The 22,762-nt window shown below is 42.8% G+C and overlaps 1 protein-coding gene across 4 annotated transcripts; it reads right to left on the bottom strand.

Annotated features, from left to right (window-relative positions):
- Nucleotides 1–1,698: 1,698 nt before the first annotated feature.
- CEP20 (centrosomal protein 20) lies at nucleotides 1,699–21,546 on the bottom strand. Of its 4 annotated transcripts, none has more exons than XR_006708009.1 (6): nucleotides 21,440–21,545; nucleotides 17,572–17,769; nucleotides 15,797–15,881; nucleotides 8,908–9,044; nucleotides 3,179–3,485; nucleotides 1,699–2,466 (listed from the first exon to the last, which is right to left on the bottom strand). XR_006708009.1 is itself a non-coding variant. In XM_045460054.1 (6 exons), exons 1-6 carry the CDS (start codon nucleotides 21,465–21,467, stop codon nucleotides 2,455–2,457), a joined length of 483 nt encoding a protein of 160 aa, XP_045316010.1. In that variant the 5' UTR covers nucleotides 21,468–21,546; the 3' UTR covers nucleotides 1,699–2,454. The 4 variants fall into 4 exon arrangements, 3 of the variants coding, with proteins under 3 accessions (XP_045316010.1, XP_045316008.1, XP_045316007.1); XM_045460054.1 differs by having other exon boundaries at nucleotides 3,463–3,485; nucleotides 21,440–21,546; XM_045460052.1 differs by having other exon boundaries at nucleotides 3,375–3,485.
- Between the last annotated feature and the right edge of the window lie 1,216 nt (nucleotides 21,547–22,762).

Here is a 22,762-nt window from a genome sequence, read left to right as displayed (position 1 = left end):
ACGAGTCGAAAGCTTACGTCCATACTGCAGCCTGCACTTGGTTTATAGCAACTTTGTTCGGAATTGCCAAAACTTGGAAGCGACCAAGATGCTATTCAGCAGGTGAGTGGACAAACCGTGGGACACTGAGGTGACGCACTATTATTTGGTGCTAAAAAACAAACCAACTCTCAAGCCACGAAAACATGGAGGAAATCTTAGGTGCATATTCCTACGTGAAAGGAGCTGGTCTGTAAAGACCAAACACTGCAGGATTCCAGATCTGACATTCTGAGAAAGGCAACACTATGAAGATGGTAAAAGACCTGGGGCTGCCAGGGCCTGGGGGGAGGGAGGATGAATGGGCAGAACACAGGACGTTTAGGGCAGTGAAAATACTGTGCATGATACTATAATGGTGGATACAGGTCATGATATATTTGTTCAGACCCATAGAATGAACAGCACCTTAAATGAATCCTAATGTGAACTATGGACTTTGAGTGAGAATGTGGTCAGTGCAGGTCCATCGATTGGGACAAACGTGCCACCCTGATTGGGGGGGGGGGAATGCTGCTAAAAATGGGGGAGGCTGCGAGTGTGGGGATAGGTGGCGTATGGAAACTCTGTGCACGTTATATTCAAGAAATAAGGTTTTGTTTTTTTTTTTTAGAGGTAGTTTTACCTTTTATTTAAAGAACAAAAATTAATGAAGACCACACAATCCTTGCAGAACGGTTGTTACAAAAATCAAATACCCAAGTGGCTGGGGAGGATTGTCCTAAATGCCTTTAAAGGCATATTCTCACAAATGTTAATCCTTCGTGTACACTTGGCTTTAGGTTAAAGGAACACATCAAATTTTATATAATCATACAGGCATGCGAGTCATATACAAATGCATTCTTGCACATAATTATAAAGCTATTAGTTTACTCTATGCAAACATATATGCTAAGCTAAATTTATCATCTTCAAACGCCACCTCTGTTCCTGCTGTTTTTTAACTGCCCAAGTTTTAGATTTCCACTTTTCCTAAATCCCTCTTCAGTCCCAATTCCCATCCTATTTTTGTGTAAATCCAAGTCTTCCCCTAAAACTTCTCTGTATTTCTGGAAGACAACTTCTCCTTAATAACCCATGAACACCACCAGCAGTGATGCAGATTTAGTTTTTTGAGTTAGAGGACAAGAGCTTGATGGGTCCTCTGTATTCAGATCTTTTTTTTTTTTTTTTTTTTTTTGCTATCTCTGCCCATGCACCTTCTTCAACTACTGGCTTATAAATTAATTGACACAGTTCAAATATCCTGAGTGTAAACATTTCTGGAGTACACTTTTCTCAACCTAAGGTCCTCTGTGGAAATCATAAAAATCTTAGTTTTTTGAAAATAGGTGGTTTTCCCTTTTTCCAAATATAAAAAAGGAGTGCTGCCTATGCTCTTCTGAAGCCCTAAATGGCCTCGTCCCGGTTACAACACCGTCCCCGCCAGCCCCCGGGGTGAAGAGTAAGTGTGGCAGGTGAGGTGGCTGATGGCAAGGGCACACGCGGGGCACAGCTCCCTCCCTTCACCCTCCACCCTCCACCCAGGCTGCCGGGGAGCCTGCAGGGGGAAGGGGGGGCCTGGGGAGCCGCCTCCAACCATTCTTCCCGTCCTGGCCTGGCGTCCACCTCTTGATGACCGAACAGGCACAGGAACAGCCTCTGCACAAAGACGAGTTGCTCCAGTGTTTTTTATTAAATGATACGTCGAAAGTATAAAAGTGGCCTGGGTGCAAACAAATGACAGGACAATGCATACAAAAGCACTATCGACTACACGCGACAATTCTGTTCAGCTTCTATCGTGATGACTTTGTATCAGTATCCAAAATGATAAAGTCCAGAATTTTTTCTTAATCTAGTCCTGCATGATTGTAATTCCTGAGGTAAACTTAGCGTCCATTGCCAACATCCTTGCATGTAAACCAAGTCTTCTGAGAAGAATTCAGATGTTCATATCCCCACACCCAATACAACGGAATTCATAACTGTTACCATAGATTACAGATTTAATTTTAAAAATGGAAATGAGCCCTGATGGCACTTATCTATGTAAGTAATTCTAGCTCATCAATAGGGCCTCGCAAAATCCTCTCACTTGTCAAGTATGTCTTGAGGGGACTTCTTTAAACTTTTGGCACTCAGATAAAAATTCTTGGTTAGGGTGTAAGGACTGAACGCTGACCACCGCACAGGAAGTCAATAATAAGTGTCAGTAATTTCCACAGGCAGCACAGAGTCCGCACCCTGAAGAGGACGCCAATTTTTCCGGCTCCAGCCATGATCACTTTCCCTGTGGACACTGTTCAAGCTAAACGCGGTCAGTAAACGGGAGCCTGCGCAGTTCACGCCCAGAACACGCTTTGCGACTTCCGGCCGACTGGGCGCTATTGTAACAGGTGTTGTCAGGGATATCGGTCTGGAGACTCCACGTTATAAAAATGTCTGAATAAATATCAAAATAGCATTTTAGAGATCGCACACTAAGAGCTCTTACCGTTTTTTTTTTTATCCCAAGAACGAAAAACTGGCATTTAATGAGACTTCCGGAGCCCGAGTAGGTAGTGACGGCCCCTGGCGTAGCTCGCCTTGTAAGTGCACAGCTGAAGGCCACACGGAGGTTACACAATGCCATCTTTTAAAAAGTGCCTTCTGGTATTTCTCCTAAAGCCTGTCTCTTCATGCTTACTCCACATTCTTTATATAATGAAATAAACTCTTTGTTTTACTTACAGCAAAATTAAAAAATTATTTCCCCCTCTTCATTTTAATTAAATCTTCCAATAGAAGCCAAAATGGTCCAAGGAAAGAAAAAGTACATTGTTACCTAGTTTAAAAGTTCAAATTTAGATAGTAATTCAGATATCTAAACCTAATTATAAATGGTTATCTGAAAAACCACTAATCATAAGGAAAAAAACAAAGTTTATAGAAAATAGTTTTTTCTGGCTTTAGTGTTCTTTTAAATGTTTTCTCAGAACATGAATGGATTTTTCTACAAATCCACCTAATTCCAGCCCGAAGGAAATTTAATTAATGTAACCTTGTTAAAGAGCAGAGCATATGGCTATAAAGGCCTGAACTTTTTTTTTTTAAGAACATAGAGGTACTAATAAAATCCCTTTAGCTCTTACAAATTGAAAAAACTTTATCATACCTTCTGAAAACAGTATTTTTTTTTCTCTTTCAAGTCAAATCCAAGAAGCTGGAAGCTATAAGTTAGTTTTTATTCACAAATGTAGTAAAACAGGAGGGGCTAAATGTTTTGCAGAAACTCGAATTTCTACAAAGTACAAACATTAGTGACGTATTTTGGTAATGTTGGCAGAATAAATATGGTACTGAATACACATAATTTTAAGACAAAAGACACCCCAGATGGAAATGTCATCTCTTTACTGCTTGAGAAACAAGAGGATCTTCAATATTATTAATACTCCCCTTCTCCTTTCTTAGGTGGTCATCTGAAATTAACAGAAACAAATGTCAGTACTTATCCCAAGTCAAAATAAGCAGTGTGCAGACATATCTACGTGTATTTTTGAATGCTGTATCTTGAATACTACAGGAGTTCTTTTTTTTTTTTTTTTTTTTTTTTTTTCAACGTTTATTTATTTTTGGGACAGAGAGAGACAGAGCATGAACGGGGGAGGGGCAGAGAGAGAGGGAGACACAGAATCGGAAACAGGCTCCAGGCTCTGAGCCATCAGCCCAGAGCCTGACGCGGGGCTCGAACTCACGGACCGCGAGATCGTGACCTGGCTGAAGTCGGACGCTTAACCGACTGCGCCACCCAGGCGCCCCTAGGAGTTCTTTTTTTGAAAGAGATTTCAAATGTTTATTTTTGAGATACAAAGACAGAAAGAAGGAGGCGGGGGGGGGGGGGCGGGAGAGAGAGAGAGAGAGAGAGAGAGAGAGAGATACAGAATCCGAAAGAGGCTCCAGGCTCCGAGCTGTCAGCACGGAGCCCGACAGTGGGCTTGAACTTGTGAACCACGAGATCATGACCTGACCTTAAGTCAGACGCTTAACTGACTGAGCCACCCAGGCGCCCCTGATATTGTAGGAGTTCTTCAGGTGACTTGGGACAAAGAAAGGAACTCACCATTTTTAAACCATTATTGAGGAAATCGGAAATGTTTAGTACTGAAGACTCACTCTCAAGGGTGGAACAGAGAGCATCCTGGAGGAAACCCATGGGTAAGTAGTAGTTATAAACTTCTCTTACACGATACGTAAGGAATGGAATTTGCAAGGACAGTGTTCAATGAGCATTTTGAAGGATGACTAAGTTCTTCAACTAAGAAGAACTTGGAAACTAAGTTCTACCTTTGAAACTAAGAACTAAGAAACTTCTTCAAACAGAAATGCCTCTCGGCAGCACCCTCTTGTGGCCAGAAAAAAAAAAAACTAGCAGTTTACATCTTCCTACCCAAATCAGAAAAGTATTGCAGAAATTGTAGAAAATCTTCAGTCAAAAACACAACAATAAAGCTCCAGGAAGAGTTCAGAAACGCCCAAGGCCCCAGTGACCACCCCCTGTGCTCTGGCAATAGAAGGGGCCCTAGTCACTTCTGCTGAATTTCTTTTGTCATGGAGGCAAAGGGGTAGAGGGCAGAAGTGTTCTAGATTAAAAGAATCAAATGCAACAAAAATGCAATGCAAAGACTAAATTCTGAGAATTGTGAAGAACTGAAAATATTCCCCAGACACTTTTTACAGTGGAAAAACCCATTTTTATGACAACTGGATGACAAGAGAAAAAGAATACAAATCTAGGCAGTTGTTAGAAATACGCAATTTTAGCACCACAAGCACATACTGGATTTTCTTTTCTTGATGCTTCTTTATTTTAATTTTTTTTTAGTGTTTATTTTTGTGTGAGAGAGCGAGACAGAGACAGAGCATGAGCAGGGAAGGGGCAGAGAGAGGGGGAGACAAAGAATCTGGAGCAGGCTCTGAAACAGGCTCCAGGCTCTGAGCTGTCAGCACAGAGCCCAATGTGGGGCTCGAACCCACAAACCAGGAGATCATGACCTGAGCCGAAGTCAAGAGTCTGACACTTAACCGACTGAGCCACCCAGGCGCCCCTGGATTTTCTAATTCTGAAGACAACTTGCTTCTACACCCATTCCCACTAGTCCACCACAGCTGATCACCCTCATGAAAAATGGGAGACTACTGGTCTGGATCACAGATGACTACCTCCCTCATTTTTAGGCAGCTTTGCTGGACAGAACAAAATTGAGGCCACAACCATTTCAGGTTTTCTAGAAAAGCACTGTAAAGAAATGAAGTTGTTATGCATGTACCTTACAGATGGGCTATCAAGCTCCGTTAATGATTTTCTCTGCTATGAGATATCTGGTTTTTTATTTATACCCAAAACTACTTTGCCTCCATATTTCAAGCACTAATACCAGCACCACTAATGAACTGGTTACCATTCCAAAGGTGAGAGTGTCTACATAAACCCTCTTTTTTTCAGCACTCTGAAAGCTCTGATAAAGGAAGTGCTTTCATGCTGGAATGCTTTAGGCTTGTGTTCAAATAAAAGAGAATTTCATTTTAAGTGTTTTATGTTTCAGTCGGATGAGCTTCTGTAGAGATCAGGTATTGTAATCGGAAGAATAATTATTTTCATGTCTCCATAACCTTGTCAATGTTGTCAAATCAAACACATTTCCGTCAAACAGTAAGCTAGAATCCAGAAAGTAAACAGAATACTCGAGTGTGCGACTGGGACACAATGCAATTTTGGGCTGATAATTCCTCACAAATCATTGCACAGGGGCGCCTGGGTGGCTCAGTCGGTTAAGCGTCCGACTTTGGCTCAGGTCATGATCTCGCAGTCTGTGAGTTCGAGCCCCGCGTAGGGTTCTGTGCTGACGGCTCAGAGCTTGGAGCCTGCTTCCGTTTCTGTGTCTCCCTCTCTCTCTGCCCCTCCCCCACTCACGCTCTGCCTCTCTGTCTCTCTCTCTCAAAAATAAACATTAAAAAAAATTTGTTTTTAATCATTGCACAAAGAGTTCATTGTTATCAAGAAAATTTTTGACGGTCAAGAAAAATAACTTGCAAAATCACGTTCTTCTTTAGTTCAGCTGCCATCCTCATTTCTGAGCTTTCCACAGAGTAAGCGCCCAAAGGTTTACTCACTCTAAGCGGAGTCTCTGAAGGCCCCAGAGTAACTCATGCACTCTCCTCCCTCTCCCTCTTTGGCTCGCTCGCTCTGTCCCTCCCTCTCTCTTCCACTCCCCAGCCCTCCCACCTCCCAGGTGTGAAGCCACAACTTGCTACTCTGTGACCCACATCTCAAAACAACAGAACTCAGTTAAGAAATACTCTGTTCCTTGTAACTTTGTTGTTAGCCATTAGCCATGAATGAGATCGATTAGAAAAAGCTTACAAGCGGGGCCACCACATGGATGGAGCTAGAAAGGATTATGCTAAGCGAAGTCAGTCAGAAGAATAAATACTCTATGATTTCACTCCTATGTGGAATTTAAGAAACAAAACACACGAGCAGAGGGGGAAGAAAAGAGAGGCACCCCAAGAAAGAGACTCTTAACTAGAGAGAGCACACCGACGGAGGCGGCTGGGGGGGGGGGGGGAGAGGTGATGGGGATGAAGGAGGGCACCTGCGATGAGCACCAGGTGTTGTAGGCAAGTGCTGAATTACTACGTCGTACAAGGGAAGAAAATAAAAATGAAAAGCTTGCAAGCCAGAAACGTCCTTTCTCCAGAGATTATTTTCCCTCATGGGAATGAAAATACCCGTGTCGCGGGTCTGCCGCGTGAGCGAGTGTTCATGTGTATAACATCCCCTGGTGGCAATTACACGGAGAAAGTGCGATTATCGTGCACTCTCGGTAGGCACGTCACGGGTAAAGCCGCTCTGGAGGGGAATCAGACAGTATGTACTACATTTTTTAGTACGTACATGCTCTGAACCAGCAACTGGACTTCTGGGCATCGGCACAAGACAAACACTTGTGTGGGCAGGAAGTAATTCTATACCGCTACATGGTAGAAGCCAAAAATTAAATACATAACAGCACATCGGTAAAGAATGATTAGCAAAGCCACGCGATGCTACACGAAGTTAAGAACGAGGTAGAAGGGGATGTCCACGTGCTGACAGGACAAGTGAAGAAAAGCCAACTGCAGGAGGACAGGCACAGGAGCAGAATACATAAATGCACAGGAAACGGATCCCGAGGGAGACCTGCCGACCTGCTAACGGGGGCCTTCCCTCCGTGGAAGGGAGGGAAAGTGGGGAGTCGGGCCGAGACAAGACGGAAGAGATGAAAGGGAAGTTTACACTGTATTATCTGAACGTTTCGACATTTACTCACGTAATTGTTTTAAGTACTCGCCGGCCAGTAGGCACTCATGACAGTTCCTCACAACCGCGAAAAGTGTACTCGGCTAAAAATGATCAGCTGCAGGCTTCAGAGGCGTCACCTAACTTCTCAGGGTCGGTTTGCTCAAGCATAAAGTAAGGAGGTGGCATGATTTCTTTTTCAACGGTCTATCAGCTCAGCATTCTAAGATAATGGATAACTCGTAGTGAAATCAGAAATCACCTCCTCAAGAGGTTGCCTTGCCTCACAAATACTTCACTTTCAGATCCGAGGAGACACAGCAAGCATTTGGCATGATCAATACTGCTCACAGCAGCTTATGAAAACTACCAAGGGCGATCTGTATTTCAGAGGTTTCTACAAGTTTCTTTCCACATTCCAGGGCTATAGCTGTTCTGTTAATCTGCTGCCTGAGCCCCACCTATGACCGGCCTTAGAAAGAGGTCAACTCGGGGCGCCTGGGTGGCGCAGTCGGTTAAGCGTCCGACTTCAGCCAGGTCACGATCTCGCGGTCCGTGGGTTCGAGCCCCGCGTCAGGCTCTGGGCTGATGGCTCAGAGCCTGGAGCCTGTTTCCGATTCTGTGTCTCCCTCTCTCTCTGCCCCTCCCCCGTTCATGCTCTGTCTCTCTCTGTCCCAAAAATAAATAAAACGTTGAAAAAAAAAAAAAAAATTAAAAAAAAAAAAAAAAAAAAAAAAAGAAAGAGGTCAACTCAACCGAAGCTGGAAAGGAGGAGCTAATAAACCACTCAGCTCAGATTAGCAAACTGACAGCCTATTGCTGATGTGAACAAAACAACAGAAAGCTCATGTGAAGAGGGAGCATTCTGAAAGAAACCGAGGCTGTCCTCCTAAGAATTCGTTATTTATAGGTAGCTGCCAGTCTTCCACAAACAGTATTCTAAAAATGCAAAGTGGGGGAGGGGGCGCCTGGGTGGTTCAGTCAGTCTGACTTGGCTCAGGTCATGACCTCGCAGCTTGTGGGTTCGGGTCCCTGACAGCTCGGAGCGCGGAGCCTGTTTCGGATTCTGTGTCTCCCTCTCTCTCTGCCCCTCCCCCACTCATGCTGTCTGCCTGTCTCTCTCTCTCTCTCAAAAATAAATATTAAAAAAATTTTTTTAAATAAAAATGCAAAGGGTACAGAAACATGTGGCTTCTCTATCTGTAAGCAGAGATCTTTCCTCACTTTTCAGGGGGGGAAGTGATGATTTGATAAAATGCTATTTGTTCAGTATACCAATAATCTAACCTGCTCCAAAGAGTACAAATCTATGTGAAAATCAGGTTTTTCCAAACTTCTGTATAGAAATAATATCTGAGAATTTTGTCCAGTCATTCCCCTCCAGATTCTCCTTCCAAAAAGCATTTTGTTTTTAGGATGATAAGTAACACAGACCAAAACTGTATTAAGTGTAAGTAGAATTAAACTATGACTCAAAAGCTCAAGAAAAACTATTCCAGAGAGAAATGTTTAAGAAAATATACGTGCTGACAGCAAAATGATGAAGTTCAGGAAATTCATACCCCTTTGCCTTCTTCCGCTAGGTTGTCTGCCAAGATCTGGGTTTGGAGGCTGAAGTGAAGACCCTCTCGAAAATGGATTTTGGAGGTCCTCCTTAGTTCCGTGCAAGAAATGAGCTAAAATTCCATATAAAAGAGGTCTATAGCAGGAAGAAAACCACAATCAGTTAAAATTATAGATACAGGAAAAGCTTAAAACAAACCTCTCTTTTATGTTTATGTTTATTTTGAGAGAAAGCGAGCATGCACGCACAGAGGAGAGGGACAGAGGGAAAGAGAGAATTCCAAGCAGGCTCCAGGCTCAGCACAGACCCCGACTCGGGGCTCATCTCATAACCTTGAGATCACAACCTGAGCTGAACTCAAGGTTGGGCGCTCAACCGAGCCATCCAGGCGCCCCCAAAACTCTACTCTAAGGCAGCCTCTGCCACCTGAATGGCCAGGTAATTCTCTATACTTAAAGAAGATGCAGGGTTACTATCCAAATCACAAACTATTCATGCTTTTTTAAATTTAAGAGTACCATTTGGGGTACCTGGGCGGCTCAGTCAGTTACGTGTCTGACTTCGGCTCAGGTCATGATCTCACGGTTTGTGAGTTCGAGCCCCACATCGGGCTCTGTGCTGACAGCTCAGAGCCTGGAGCCTGCTTCAGATTCTGTGTCTCTCCCCCTCTCTCCCCCTCCCATGCTCATACTCTCTCTCTGTGTCTTAATAATAAACATTTAAAAAAAATATTTAAATTTAAGAGTACCATTTAACTCGAAAGACAATTTAAAAATCCAGAGAACCCATGTTACCAAGTTAAACATCAACTAAACTGAAATACAAAGTCAAACAATACATAGGAATTCAGCTTTTCAACTTTAAAGTCCAGTGTAAGACTTCCCAGTACCTAGCACTGTCTGAATACAACAGGTATTCAGGAAACGCTGGATGAATAAATCCTTGTCAAATTAGGTCATATGTCTCAAGAGCCAGGCTGCCTGGGTTCAAATCCTGGATTTACCACTTGACCTCAACAAGATTCTTAATGTCCCCAGCCTCTTAAATGTTTTTTCCTCTATAAATGAGGATAAGTGTAGTCCTTACCTCCTAGGGTTATTGTGGACTAAATGAGTTCATAAATGTCAAGGGTTTAAAACCATGCCTGGCACATATTAAATGGCATATAAATGTTAGCTGTTCAGGAGTCAGGTAAGAACTAATATTTAATAAGCTATTTTTAGGGCAGGCAGTTTAAAGAAAAAGTGATTTTTACAGTTTCCAAATCTCTCTCCATTCTATCTTCGCCCTATAGATGTCATAATCATCATCCCCAATTTATACGTGAGAAAACCATGGCTCAGGGAAGATATGCTGGAGATTTCTTAAATTTTTTGTAATGTTTTTATTTATTTTTGAGACAGAGAGAGACAGAGCATGAGCAGGGGATGGGCAGAGAGAGAGGGAGACACGGAATCCGATGCAGGCTCCAGGCTCTGAGCTGTCAGCACAGTGCCTGACACAGGGCTCGAACCCACAGACTGTGAGATCATGACCTGAGCCGAAATCGGATGCTTAATGGACTGAGCCACCCAGGCGCCCCTGGAGATTCCTTAGATAGTAAGTAAACTTTCCAGTTGAATCCCAAGTCCCATACTCTTTGCATTACAATATACTGCTCAGAGATGTACACGAGCATCCCTGCACAAACGGAAGCTATGCGGCTGACGATGGGAGAGACAGAAGCCCACCAGAAATGTTTCCAATCTCATCACTGAAAATACAACTTAACTGAGTTTTTGGGGACAACTATTTATTAGCTGGTGTGATAGCTTAAAGTATGACATTCCTTTCCCTCCAAAAGGTGGGGCCTAACTGCCTTCTCCTGGAGTGTGGGCTCAAGTCACTTCTTTGAACCAAAAAACATATTAAATGAGAGTGCTGTGCAACTTCCAAGACTGGGTCACAAACCACCGTGCCCCTCGGCTTCCTCCTTGCCTTCTCTGCTGGGTCACCACGTCATAAGGACACTCAAGCTGTCCTAGCGAATGGTACACATGGAAGGAATGGAGTCTCGTGCAAGCAGCCATGTGAGTGAGCCACACAGAAGGGGATCCTCCAGCCCCAGCCACGTCTTCAGATGACGACGTCCCTGGCTACCCTTTAAGCGGATCTCCTGAGAAATGCCCCACTAGCCCCACCCAGAGATTTCTGACCACAGATAATAAATGTTTGTTGTTACAAGCCACCAAATCCTGGGGCAGTGTGTTACGCAGCAATAAGTAACTCCTTGCATGCCAACTGTTTCATAACACAAGGAAAGGAGGAAAGTAAGTTTCTCTATTTAAGATGCCTCAACTCTTATGAAAGGAATATATCTTACAATCCAGGAACATAAAATAGGTCTTTTCGTTTATTTTAAACCAATGTGTCCCAAAGAGCTAATTGGTTCAAGAAGATTTTTAAATTTAAACAATCTTGTTCTTAACATCAATAAAGTTTTTAAGATTTAAAATTTTAAGATTCAGATATTTTTATTTTTTATTTTATTTTATTTTTTTTTTTTTCAACGTTTCTTTATTTTTGGGACAGGGAGAGACAGAGCATGAACGGGGGAGGGGCAGAGAGAGAGGGAGACACAGAATCGGAAACAGGCTCCAGGCTCCGAGCCATCAGCCCAGAGCCCGACGCGGGGCTCGAACTCACGGACCGCGAGATCATGACCTGGCTGAAGTCGGACGCTTAACCGACTGCGCCACCCAGGCGCCCCCAGATTCAGATATTTTTAAATGTTATTAGAAAACAAAAAACTAGTATATTTAATCCACAAATTCATGGATACTAAGATTTTTTTAAAAATAAAAGTTAAGGGGCGCCTGGGTGGCTTAGTCAGTTGAGCGACCGACTTCGGCTCAGGTCATGATCTCATGGCTCGTGAGTTAGAGCCCCGCTCTGTGCTGACAGCTCGGAGCCTGGAGCCTGCTTCGGATTCTGCACCTCCCTCTCTCTGCCCCAACCCACTCACATTTTGTCTCTGTCTCTCTCAAAAATAAATAAACATTAAAAAAAAATTTATAAAAAAAATACAAGTTAAAAAAGGAGAATACTGGGGCGCCTGGGTGGCGCAGTCGGTTAAGTGCCCGACTTCAGCCAGGTCACGATCTCGCGGTCCGTGAGTTCGAGCCCCGCGTCGGGCTCTGGGCTGATGGCTCGGAGCCTGGAGCCTGTTTCCGATTCTGTGTCTCCCTCTCTCTCTCTGCCCCTCCCCCGTTCATGCTCTGTCTCTCTCTATCCCAAAAATAAATAAACGTTGAAAAAAAAAAAAAATTAAAAAAAAAAAAAAAAAAAAGGAGAATATTTTTTCAGGTTCGGCCTTACAATACTTTATTTGCAATGTTAAAACACAGAAACTCTGAAAACTAGTCTTCTTCATAAATTTGGCAAACTCATTCGGTGGCATGGCTTGATCTAACATAAGGCTATTTTAGACTTTATCCTACTTTGTGTGCAAACTCTTAAGTTTCTCTGAAAAATATGAATGTGTTTGTGGAAAACCACTTTACACTCACACTGGCACATGTATCTAGTATGTGGTATACTTACCATTTTACCTTTTTTCCCCCAGCTCTACTGACGTATAACTGAGAAATAAAATTGTAAGGTATTTAAACTATATAAGGTGATAACTTGATATTTATGTATACATATATATATACACACACACACACACACACACACACACACACACACGGCAAAGGAATTCTCCTCAGCGAATTAAGTAACATACCCATCATCTCACACATTTACTTTTGTCAATGTGTGTGTTACTTTTGTGGGTGAGAAAATTTCAATCTTACAATCCATATTACTTTTTAAAATCTGAAAACTTCATAACAGAAGTGTTTTTAAACAAAGCAGTAACTGTCTTTCAGAAAGCAAACTGCTGGCAGTTTGAAGTGTAAGTTGGCAAAGAAAGTGACTAGAGACAGAGAAAGCAGACGGCTTCTGAACAACACAGCGTGGGGCAGCGGGAGTGGATGGGAGATACCGCAGAGGTAGAAGGGATGCGATGTGCAAAGTGACTGGTGGAGAAAGGAGCTGGAGCCACAAACATAAATGGACTCTGAGTTTAAGACCCAAATGGCTACATGAGGAACCTACGAGGGGGGTTTAAGGAGATGAAAACAGCAGATTTAATTTTTGGACACGGTAAAGTTTAAGATGCCAGCAGAAATGTGGGCCCACAACTTAGGGCATGTGTTTGATTTAAAGTGGAGTCACAGCTCAGAGGCACCATTAAAGACTCAGGCATACTCAGAAAAGTGGGCGAGGGGACAAGATGAAAAGTTTTGTTAAGGACAAAACTTGAGTGGTCACAATTTAAAGGAAGCCTAAAAGAGCCAATGAAGAAATTGAGAACACTGTTAGCGAAAGAAAAACTTAACACAGTAAAGGTCATAAAAGACAAATGACAATAGGTGTTTTAAGGGAGAAGAGTCAGTATTACAAAATGCCACAGAAACTCCAGTGAAACTGAGCTTCTCAAATTGGAAATACACAATATACAGCCACTCTTGGGGCCAGGTCCTTGGGACAAAGTACAGGGTAAAGGTGGAGTATGATCCTAGAACATTCATTGTGCAAAGACTTGTGGGAAAGTTCAATTTAATTGGTATGTCCTTTATAACATTTTTATGGTAGAACAATTATATCATGAAGTAGAAAGAGAAAAATTCAATAAAGTTTTCAAAAGAGAAAACATAATATTTCAAAGAAATTTCTTGCTAATGGAAAGGCTGCTTTGAGCCATGTCCTCTGGCCTCCTACGTACATTCTATTTTTATTATTTTATTATTATTTTATTTTATTTTATTTTTGCCGTTCAGGGATTCTCTGGGAAAAGTTTAAGCAACTCTGAAGTAAGAAAAGAACCAAGAAACTACTCAAAAGTGGTCACCCTTCCTTTCAAGGGCAGAGTTTCAGTATAAACGGTGATAGGAGAATTTAACATGCAGAGAGGGCAAAAGAGGGGACAGTAACAAAATGAAAACAGAGGGTTGGTTTTCACTAAGTTCAATGGTCAAAACAAGTTGATTGGGTTTTGGAGGGATCCTAAGTTGAAGTGAAGGAAATAATCGGGAGGAAGAGTTCAGCGTGAGTAAGGAAACAAGTGATAAAAGATAGTCTCAGATGGGAAATAAAAGTGGGGGGGTGGGGTATGGACCAAGAAACCAAGAAACGTGACCCTTAGCAGGACTGTTGCTCAGTCCTCTGAAACCACGGGAATTTTAGCTCCAGGGAGCAGACGCCTTATCTTGTTTATTGCTACATACCTTGGATTTGGTGCAGTGTTAGACACACACTCGAACCAAATAAATACCTGCTGAGTTAAAATGAAATAAAACCACCACTATGTGATTATGACTCCAATACAACACTATCTAAAAATTTATTTTTAAGATTTTATTTTAAAAAAAGTTATTAAAAAAAGTTCTTGGCACAAAAATAGACACTCAGATCAACGGAACAGAAGAGAGAACCCAGAAATGGACCCACAAATGTATGGGCAACTAATCTTTGACAAAGCAGGAAAGAATATCCAGTGAAATAAAGACAGTCTCTTCAGCAAGTGGTGCTGGGAAAACTGGACAGCGACACGCAGAAGAATGAACCTGGACCACTTTCTTACACCAGACACAAAAATAAACTCAAAATGGATTAAAGACCTCAATGTAAGACAGGAAGCCATCAAAATCCTCAAGGAGAAAGCAGGCAAAAACTTCTCTGACCCTGGCCACAGCAACTTCTTACTCAACACGTCTCTGGGAGCAGGGAAACCAAAGCAAAATGAACTATTGGGACCTCATCAAAATAAAAAGCTTCTGTACAGCGAAGCAAACAATCAGCAAAACTAAAAGGCAACTGGTGGAATGGGAGAAGATATTTGCAAACGACATATCAGATAAAGGGTTAGTATCCAAAATCCATACAGAACTTATCAAACTCAATACCCAAAAAATAAATAATCCACTGAAGAAAATGGCACAATGAACAGACACTTCTCCAAAGAAGACACCCAGATGTCCAACCAACACATGAAAAAATGCTCCACATCACTCATCATCAGGGAAATATAAATCAACACCACACTGAGATACCACCTTACACCTGTCAAAAAGGCTGACATCAACAACTCAGGCAACAATAGATGTTGATAAGGATGCAGAGAAAAGAGGATCTCTTTTGTACTGCTGGTGGGAATGCAAACTGGTGCAGCCACCCTGGAAAGCAGTGTGGAGGTTCTTTGAAAAATTAAAAAGAGAACTACCCTACGACCCAGCAATGGCACTACTAGGTATTTATCCAAGGGACACAGGTGTGCTGTTTCAAAGGGACACATGCACCCCCATGTTTATAGCAGCACTATCAACAATAGCCAAAGTATGGTAAGAGCCCAAATGTCCACTGATGGATGAATGGATAAAGAAGATGTGGTATATATATATATATATATACAATGGAGTATTACTCGGCGATCAAAAAGAATGAAATCTTGCCATCTGCAACTACGTGGAAAGAATTGGAGGGTATTATGCTAAGCGAAATTAGTCACAGAAACACAAATATCATATGACTTCACTCATACGAGGAGTTTCAGATACAAAACAGATGAACATAAGGGAAGGGAAGCAAAAATAATATAAAAACAGGGAGGGGGACAAAACAGAAGAGACTCTGAAATATAGAGAACAAACTGAGGGTTGCTGGAGGGGTCGTGGGAGGGGGGATGGGCTCAGTGGGCAAGGGGCTTAAGGAATCTACTCCTGAAATCATTGTTGCATCATGTGTTAACTAACTTGAATGTAAATTATAAAAAATAAACAAATTATAGAAAAAAAAGTTCTTACATCGTGTTATCCTTTGATTCTTCAAACGCATTTAGTTCCCGAATGAGAAACTGTCTGTCCAATGGTACTACAGGCTGACCAGATTCTGGAGGAAAAATCAGGTGTCTTTATTCATCTAAAAAGCACATATGATTTTGATAAGAACCACTCACCAGGTATACAGACTTTTCAGATTTTCAGTAGGCGAGGCAAAATGGCACAGCCACTTTGGAAACGGGTTGAGCCATTCCTTACAAAGGTGAGCATGTACTTACCACACACAACCTTGCAATCCCACTCTTAGCTCTTTACTCAAGAGAAACGAAAGCTTACTTTCACACAGAAACTTGTGTGTGAATGTTTATGGCAGCTTGATAATTGCCAAAAACTACAAACCACTGGCGATAATGGATAAAATCGGCACAGCCATACACATGAGTGCTATTCAGGGGGAAAAAAACCCAACACAGCTGAATCTCAAATGCATTATGCTAAGTGAAAGGAAGCGGACTCAAAAGGCTACTTCCTGAATGGGTTCATTTCTATAACATTCTGGAAAAGGCAAATGACAGGTACAGAAAACAACAGATCAGTGGTTGCTAGGGATGGGGGTAGACAAAGAAGTTGACCACAACAGGGCAGAGAATTTTTTGAGGTGATAAAAATACTCTACATCGAGACTGTAACTGAGGTGGTAGTTACAAAACTATGCATTTGGTAAAATTCATCAAAGTGTATACTAAAAAAGGTATATTGTACTGTTAACTATACCTCAGTTTTTGAACAAAGCCGAGACACTTAATATGAAACTTAAAATGATGGTTACCATATTTCATTTTAGGGGAGCCCAAGTCCAAGACCGCATTCATTCTATTTTCACAATTTTCTTCTTCTCTGAGTACTAATAGTATTAGGTAGCCATCTGTAACAAACTGAGGAAAGTGGATACTGATACTGAAGATCCTTAGACCACTAAAAATCCTGGTCTTTACTCAGTTAAGGTATACGCTTAACATTAAGTAAGACATCTAGAATATCAATAAAAGGGCTGTTAAATCAAAGTTCCAGCATCTCAAAGAACTCATTGTCTCTTCCAAAATCTACTTCATGGTTTCTTTTCTTTAATGAGAGGTGAAACAATCTTAAAGCACAGAGCAAACCTTAAACAAGGCCATCAAATGATACAGGTGCAATCCTTCCAATCCCATTTCTCCCTCAGCCCAGAGCAAAGTCTTGACTACCGTGCATTCCTTTCAGTTCTTTACTTTCTTCACAAATAAAATTTAACAGACAAATGTCTCTTCAACTGTCCATCTCCTCCCCCCAATACCAAGGTTAACCCCCAATAGGAAAGTAAACTCCTTCCTAATCCATTTTAAATATCACGCTTTTACACACATTTGCCTATATCCCTCACCTGTAATAGTAGCAGTATTTTAAAGTTTTATCTCTAGTGTTTCATATTTTTTAACAAAAACTATATACATCAAAACTGTATTTTTAAAGTATATCTATAGAAAAAAGCTAGCAGCAAACAAAATGTCAACAACTGCTTATTCTCAGTATCAGGCGATTTTTCAAAGGGTGCACCTAGTGTTTATTTACTTTCCCCTACAATACAATAAGCCCCATGAGAACTTGTTCAAGCTATGGAAAGAACCCATGAGATGTTTATGTCCCTGTCACTCAGATGACACTGTGGTAATGGAATCGGATTTCCAGCGTAAACATTTTCTGAGAATTGAGGGCAGGGAAAAAGCAGATGTTGTTTCAGGTAAGTAACAATAACCTCTTACCTGATATGAGGACAGATGCTGTATACTTATATTTGTTGAATTCCAAATACTCCCGAATTAATTCATTAATTAGAAGGTTTTCATGAGACAACGGCGGTCGGGGTTCACTTTCATCATTCAGGGCATTGAAAACTTCAGCTCGGATCCTTGCTTTTAAGTGCCCTAATACTCCTCTTTTCTCCAAGGTGTCCTTTAAAACTGTTAAATATAAAATATTATGTTTCAATTATAGAACAAATTTGGTCATTCTTTTTTTTTTTTTTTTTTTTTTTTTCTTTTTCAACGTTTATTTATTTTTGGGACAGAGAGAGACAGAGCATGAACGGGGGAGGGGCAGAGAGAGAGGGGGACACAGAATCGGAAACAGGCTCCAGGCTCTGAGCCATCAGCCCAGAGCCCGACGCGGGGCTCGAACTCACGGACCGCGAGATCGTGACCTGGCTGAAGTCGGACGCCTAACCGACTGCGCCACCCAGGCACCCCTCTTTTTTTTTTTTTTTTAAGTAATCTCTACATCAACATGGAGCTCGAATTCATTCAAACTCTTGAGATCAAGAGTCGCACACTCCACCAACTGAGCCAGCCAGGCACCCCTCAATTCTCAGGCATACTTAGAAGAAAAATGTGTAACTAGCAAAGTGGCCTAATACCCACTGTTTCGATCTAAACAATGTGCTAAATGGAAGTTATCCAATTAGCTACCACAATTCATGTTTGTAATAAAAATATAAAGTTCTCAAGTTGCAATGATTTGCTATTTTAATATATTTAAGCAAACTCAAGTTTATCTTTCTAACATCATCACTGTCAGTAGCTATAGTCTGGTATGCATCTTTAGTGAGGGAGGAAAAGGGAGCATAGAATTAGCTCACCAGGGCCTGAAATTAACCCTTACTGTCTCATATGTTTTCAAGAGTGTTCAGCACTGCAGATAGGTTCTATATGTCACGAAAATCTCTGGTGTAGAAAGATGATTAAAGACAATGAACGCATTCCATAAAAGGAAGGAATATGTTGTCTTTTGATAAAAACCTATGCTATCCAGAACCCTTGGGGAATGGCCCATTCAGAGGAAAAAGGTATTTCTGTGTTTGTTTTTTTAAGACACGAGTTAATTTCCTAAAAAACAACAGGATTCTGAAATTATAAGCCTAGTTAGAAATCTAACACGTAGATTAGCCTAGTTGGAAATCTATCACTGCCACCTTGAGACATCGGGGATATATATGTTGAGTGTAATCTAACTTCTTGAGGAGCAAGGTTCGGATTGCTGTATCAGTTATGATAATGAGATTTACCTATAAATGTTAGTATAGATACTGACGGGCACAGGGCTGAATTGGCACCATTCCTTGCAGTGATCTGGAACCTTCTTCGTTCACATTGTCCCTCAAGGCTAAGTAACAAACCCAGACAATCAACACCTCTCACCCACAGTGCCTAGAACACAGTAAGAGCTCAAAAACTCTACCTGGGAGCATTATAATACAGGGTGTAATAAACATAGTTTAATATATACTGTGCCCTACCCAAGGCACCAAATAAGTACATCAACATAAAGAAAAACTCATAAACAGAGCCCAAAGAACTTATCCGTTTGTCATAAAATTCCTTTAAAGCTTTATTATACAACAACAAAAACCTGGGTCTTAGGATTCCATTACAGAGATACAATCTAGACTGAATTTTAACCTTTCTTGCTCCTTGTTTTTAAATCATCCCTTCAACCTATTTGGCAGGTACAGTTATCACCCAATCAGACTTTGTAACAGGCCCATAAAAGGAAGGTCCAGCCTTATCACAGTCTTGGGATCATAACCGAACCCGTTCTTTAACTCCATCTTTGGAAGTAGACGGGAGAGTTTTCGCTGGCCAGGATCCTGTCCCAAAGACTGTATGTGCACACAGCACGGCCTCAAACTCAGCAGAGAAATGCGAACTAATGAAGCTGGAGTTAGGAAATCTAGGCTGTCCATCTCATCGCCAGCTCACGCCTCAGCTGCCCTCTCCAACACGATGAGCTCCACCTCTCGGAGGCAGAACCAAGGGAGATGCAAAGATGTGCAAGCTTCAAAAAGGCCCAAGTCCATACAATGTACGATAACTGACTGGGAAACACATTGTCACTGAGATTCTCTTCAACACAGAGCATATTCAGAACTGGGCAACGCAGAAAAAACATAAAGGGCTCCCTAGATCTGTGAAGGACACTCACTCCTAAACCCCAGAGTTACATCTTCTTTTGGGGTGCTGTAGTATTTTGCCCTTCCTTCTATTATGTTTAAAACACGGTGCTATAACAACTTCAGAAAGAGATTCTTAACTTGCCTTAATATCCCAAAATACCTTTATTTTTTTTTAAGTTTATTTATTTGGGGGGGGGGGAGAGAACGCATGAGCAGGAGAGGGGGAGGGAGAGAGGATCCCAAGCAGGCTCCCCACGGTCAGCGCAGAGCCCCCACGTAGGGCTCCAACTCGCAACCGCAGGATCGTGACCTGAGCCTAAATCAAGAGCGGGTGGCTTAACCAATTGAGCCACCCAGGTGCCCCCCTCCCCGCAGTATCTTTAAATCCTCTGAAGAGGGGCGCCTGGGTGGCTCAGTGGGTTAAGCCTCTGACTCTTGATTTAGGCTCAGGTCACGATCTCGTGTGAGTTCGAGCCCTGGCATCGGGCTCCGTGGTGGCAGTGCAAAGCCTGCTTGCGATTCTGTCCCTCTCCCTCTCAAAATAAATAAATAAACTGAAAAAAATCTTAAAAAAAAAAAAAAAAAGATAAATCCTCTGGAGCTGATGCAATATCACATGTGTTACGTATTCCCTGCGGGGAGCGAGACGGGATTCCTGTGAAGTCTGTTCTTGTGGATAAAGGCATGCCTTTTCCAGGACTATTCACCAGCCCGTCGCCCAAACACACATTTACGTCAATGCTTCCAGCATCCTCTTCTCAAAGGGATTCAACCCCTCCCTGCCAAAACTTTAAGAATTACTGATTTGGATCCCAAGTTCCCTGAAAACTCAACTGGTTTTATTAACTGGGGAGCGGTATCACCCAGGGATTAAGACCTGGCCTTCAGGTGCGGCTGATCTAGGCTCCCACAATGGGCCTCCTAGCTAAGGCGCTTTGCGCGAGCTATTTCACCTCTCGGCACCTCTATTTCCCAGTCTATAAAATGGGCATGAGATTGTGACACAGGATCTATTAGGCAATACTGGGATTGGGTAGTGCTTGACATTTAAGGCTCTGTCGCTTATAACTATAATTACTATCATTTGTCTGGACATCCGATGACACAAAGTCAACGGTGAACAAACGTTTCCAGCTTAATCGACTCGCACCTTTATGGAACTCTGTTAAAAACTCCAGGAGAATGGCCAGGCAGCTTCCCACCGCCAGTTTTTCCCCCTGGAGAGCGGGACGCACCTCACGGATTGTTGCAAGGATTCAGTGACAACTAAGCTAACGGTTTGGGATTGTACCTAACCCCGATAATGGCTGTGGGTACTGTCATCACTCAGTCCCACATGAAGCGAGCGGCCCAAAGCTTCGGCCCGAGAGCGGTCTCACAAATGCGCCCAGAGGCCCAACGTGCAGGACTGCAGGCCCCTCGGGCACATGAGGGTCCCGCAGCTCCTGCTCCAGCTCAAAGCCGATTTCAAAACTGCCCCAGTGCGACCGCTTCCCTCACACAGGGCCCGGGCGCAGCGGCCGCCACACCAGTCGGACGCTCTGCCGACCCTGACGCCGCAGAACGAGCCCCGCGCCCCCGGAAAGGCTGACTCTGTTTCGCGCGCGCTCCTTTCGTTCCATCCTTTTCACAAGAGGAAGGCCAGACGCCTTTCACCCGGCAAACGGCCCACGCGCACTCACCAGCCTTGAGCTCGGCGACAGTCGCCATCTTTCAACCGCCTTCAGGGGCGCGCCTCGGCTGTGCGCACGCGCAGCTCCGCCCCTCTCTGCGGCATGGTCTACAGCCAATAGGTGCGCCGCTGTCGCTACACTCGGTCCCACCCCTTTCAGTTTTCTGTCTCCGGGGTTGGTTGGGTGGTGACTCTCCGGAGGGATTTCACCAATCAGCGAGCTCTCTAGGTGCTGCGGGAGGAGGGAGGAGGAGTCAGGACTAAGATCCTTTACCTTTGCGTGCCACTGGCACTTCAGTTGACTAATATTTCCGACGTGTCCCCACTGCTTGTCTCTGCAGCCTCAGGGACTAATTGTCAATGGTTACCATGTGTTGAGCCTGTGGTTCTCAAACTTGAGAGTGTCTGAGAATCACCTTGAAGACTTGTTGAAGAGCCCCACTCCTGAGGTTGCTGATTTAGTCAATCTAGGATGAGAACCGAGAACTGCTTTTCTAACAAGTTCTCAGGTGACGGGGATGCTGCTGGCCTGGGGATCACACCTTGAGAACCCCTGTATTAAGTACTTACTAGGAGCCTGACAGTGTGCTAAATCTTACACACTTTGGCTCATTGATTTCTCTACTATTACTCCCATTTTACAAAGGAGGCAACTGAGTCTTTGATAACTGATGAGGCTTAACCAAGATCACCAGCAAATGGAGGTGATTGGAATCCAGGCCTCTTGCTTTTCTAGGCCTGTTCTCTTCCACTGACACTTAATACTGGGTAGTACACATGAGGAGTCCAAGAGCTATCTGTGAATAATTGATGGACGAATAAACTCTACCATCCCAGTTTTGTACCCAAAACAGTGGGAGGTTCTGTGATTCCAGTTAGGAATCCAATTCTATGCTTCCTTCCATTGCCAGGAAGGCCAGAATCTGTGACTTAGATCGTAGAACAGTGCTCTTTAAACTGCTAGTCTTTACCCATAGTAGGTTTTAAGATCTATTTATTAGTGGCCCCCGGTGAACATATTTTTAATGAAATGGAATGGAACAAACAGCAAACAAGGAAATACTGTTTTTTGAAACTTTTGTTTCAGTTATGATGTGTATCCTCGTTCCTGGTGTTTTTTTTTTAGTAACAAAAAATGTATAATGTTTATTTTTGAGAGAGAGAATGTGAGCAGGGGAGGGGCAGAAAGAGAGGGAGACACAGAATCGGAAGCAGGCTCCAAGCTCTGAACTGTCAGCACAGAGCCAGATGCAGGGCTTAAACTCACAAATTATGACATCATGACCTGAGTCCAAGTCGGTCACTCAACTTACTGAGCTACCTGACTACGCCC

Source organism: Leopardus geoffroyi, chromosome E3, assembly GCF_018350155.1.
Source record: "Leopardus geoffroyi isolate Oge1 chromosome E3, O.geoffroyi_Oge1_pat1.0, whole genome shotgun sequence".
NCBI lineage: Eukaryota > Metazoa > Chordata > Mammalia > Carnivora > Felidae > Leopardus > Leopardus geoffroyi.
The sequence above is the reverse complement of the archived record's forward strand: the minus strand, read 5'-3'. Positions and strand labels throughout refer to the sequence as shown.

Bases quoted from the DNA above. Each gene is read 5' to 3' on its own strand.
- CEP20 (XM_045460051.1), bottom strand. From the start codon at position 21,467: ATGGCGACTGTCGCCGAGCTCAAGGCTG. The intron at 17,770-21,439 runs GTGAGTGCGCGT...TATATTTAACAG, and splicing joins TGTCGCCGAGCTCAAGGCTG to TTTTAAAGGACACCTTGGAG. The intron at 9,045-15,796 runs GTAAGAACTTTT...TTCCTGCTATAG, and splicing joins GAATCAAAGGATAACACGAT to ACCTCTTTTATATGGAATTT.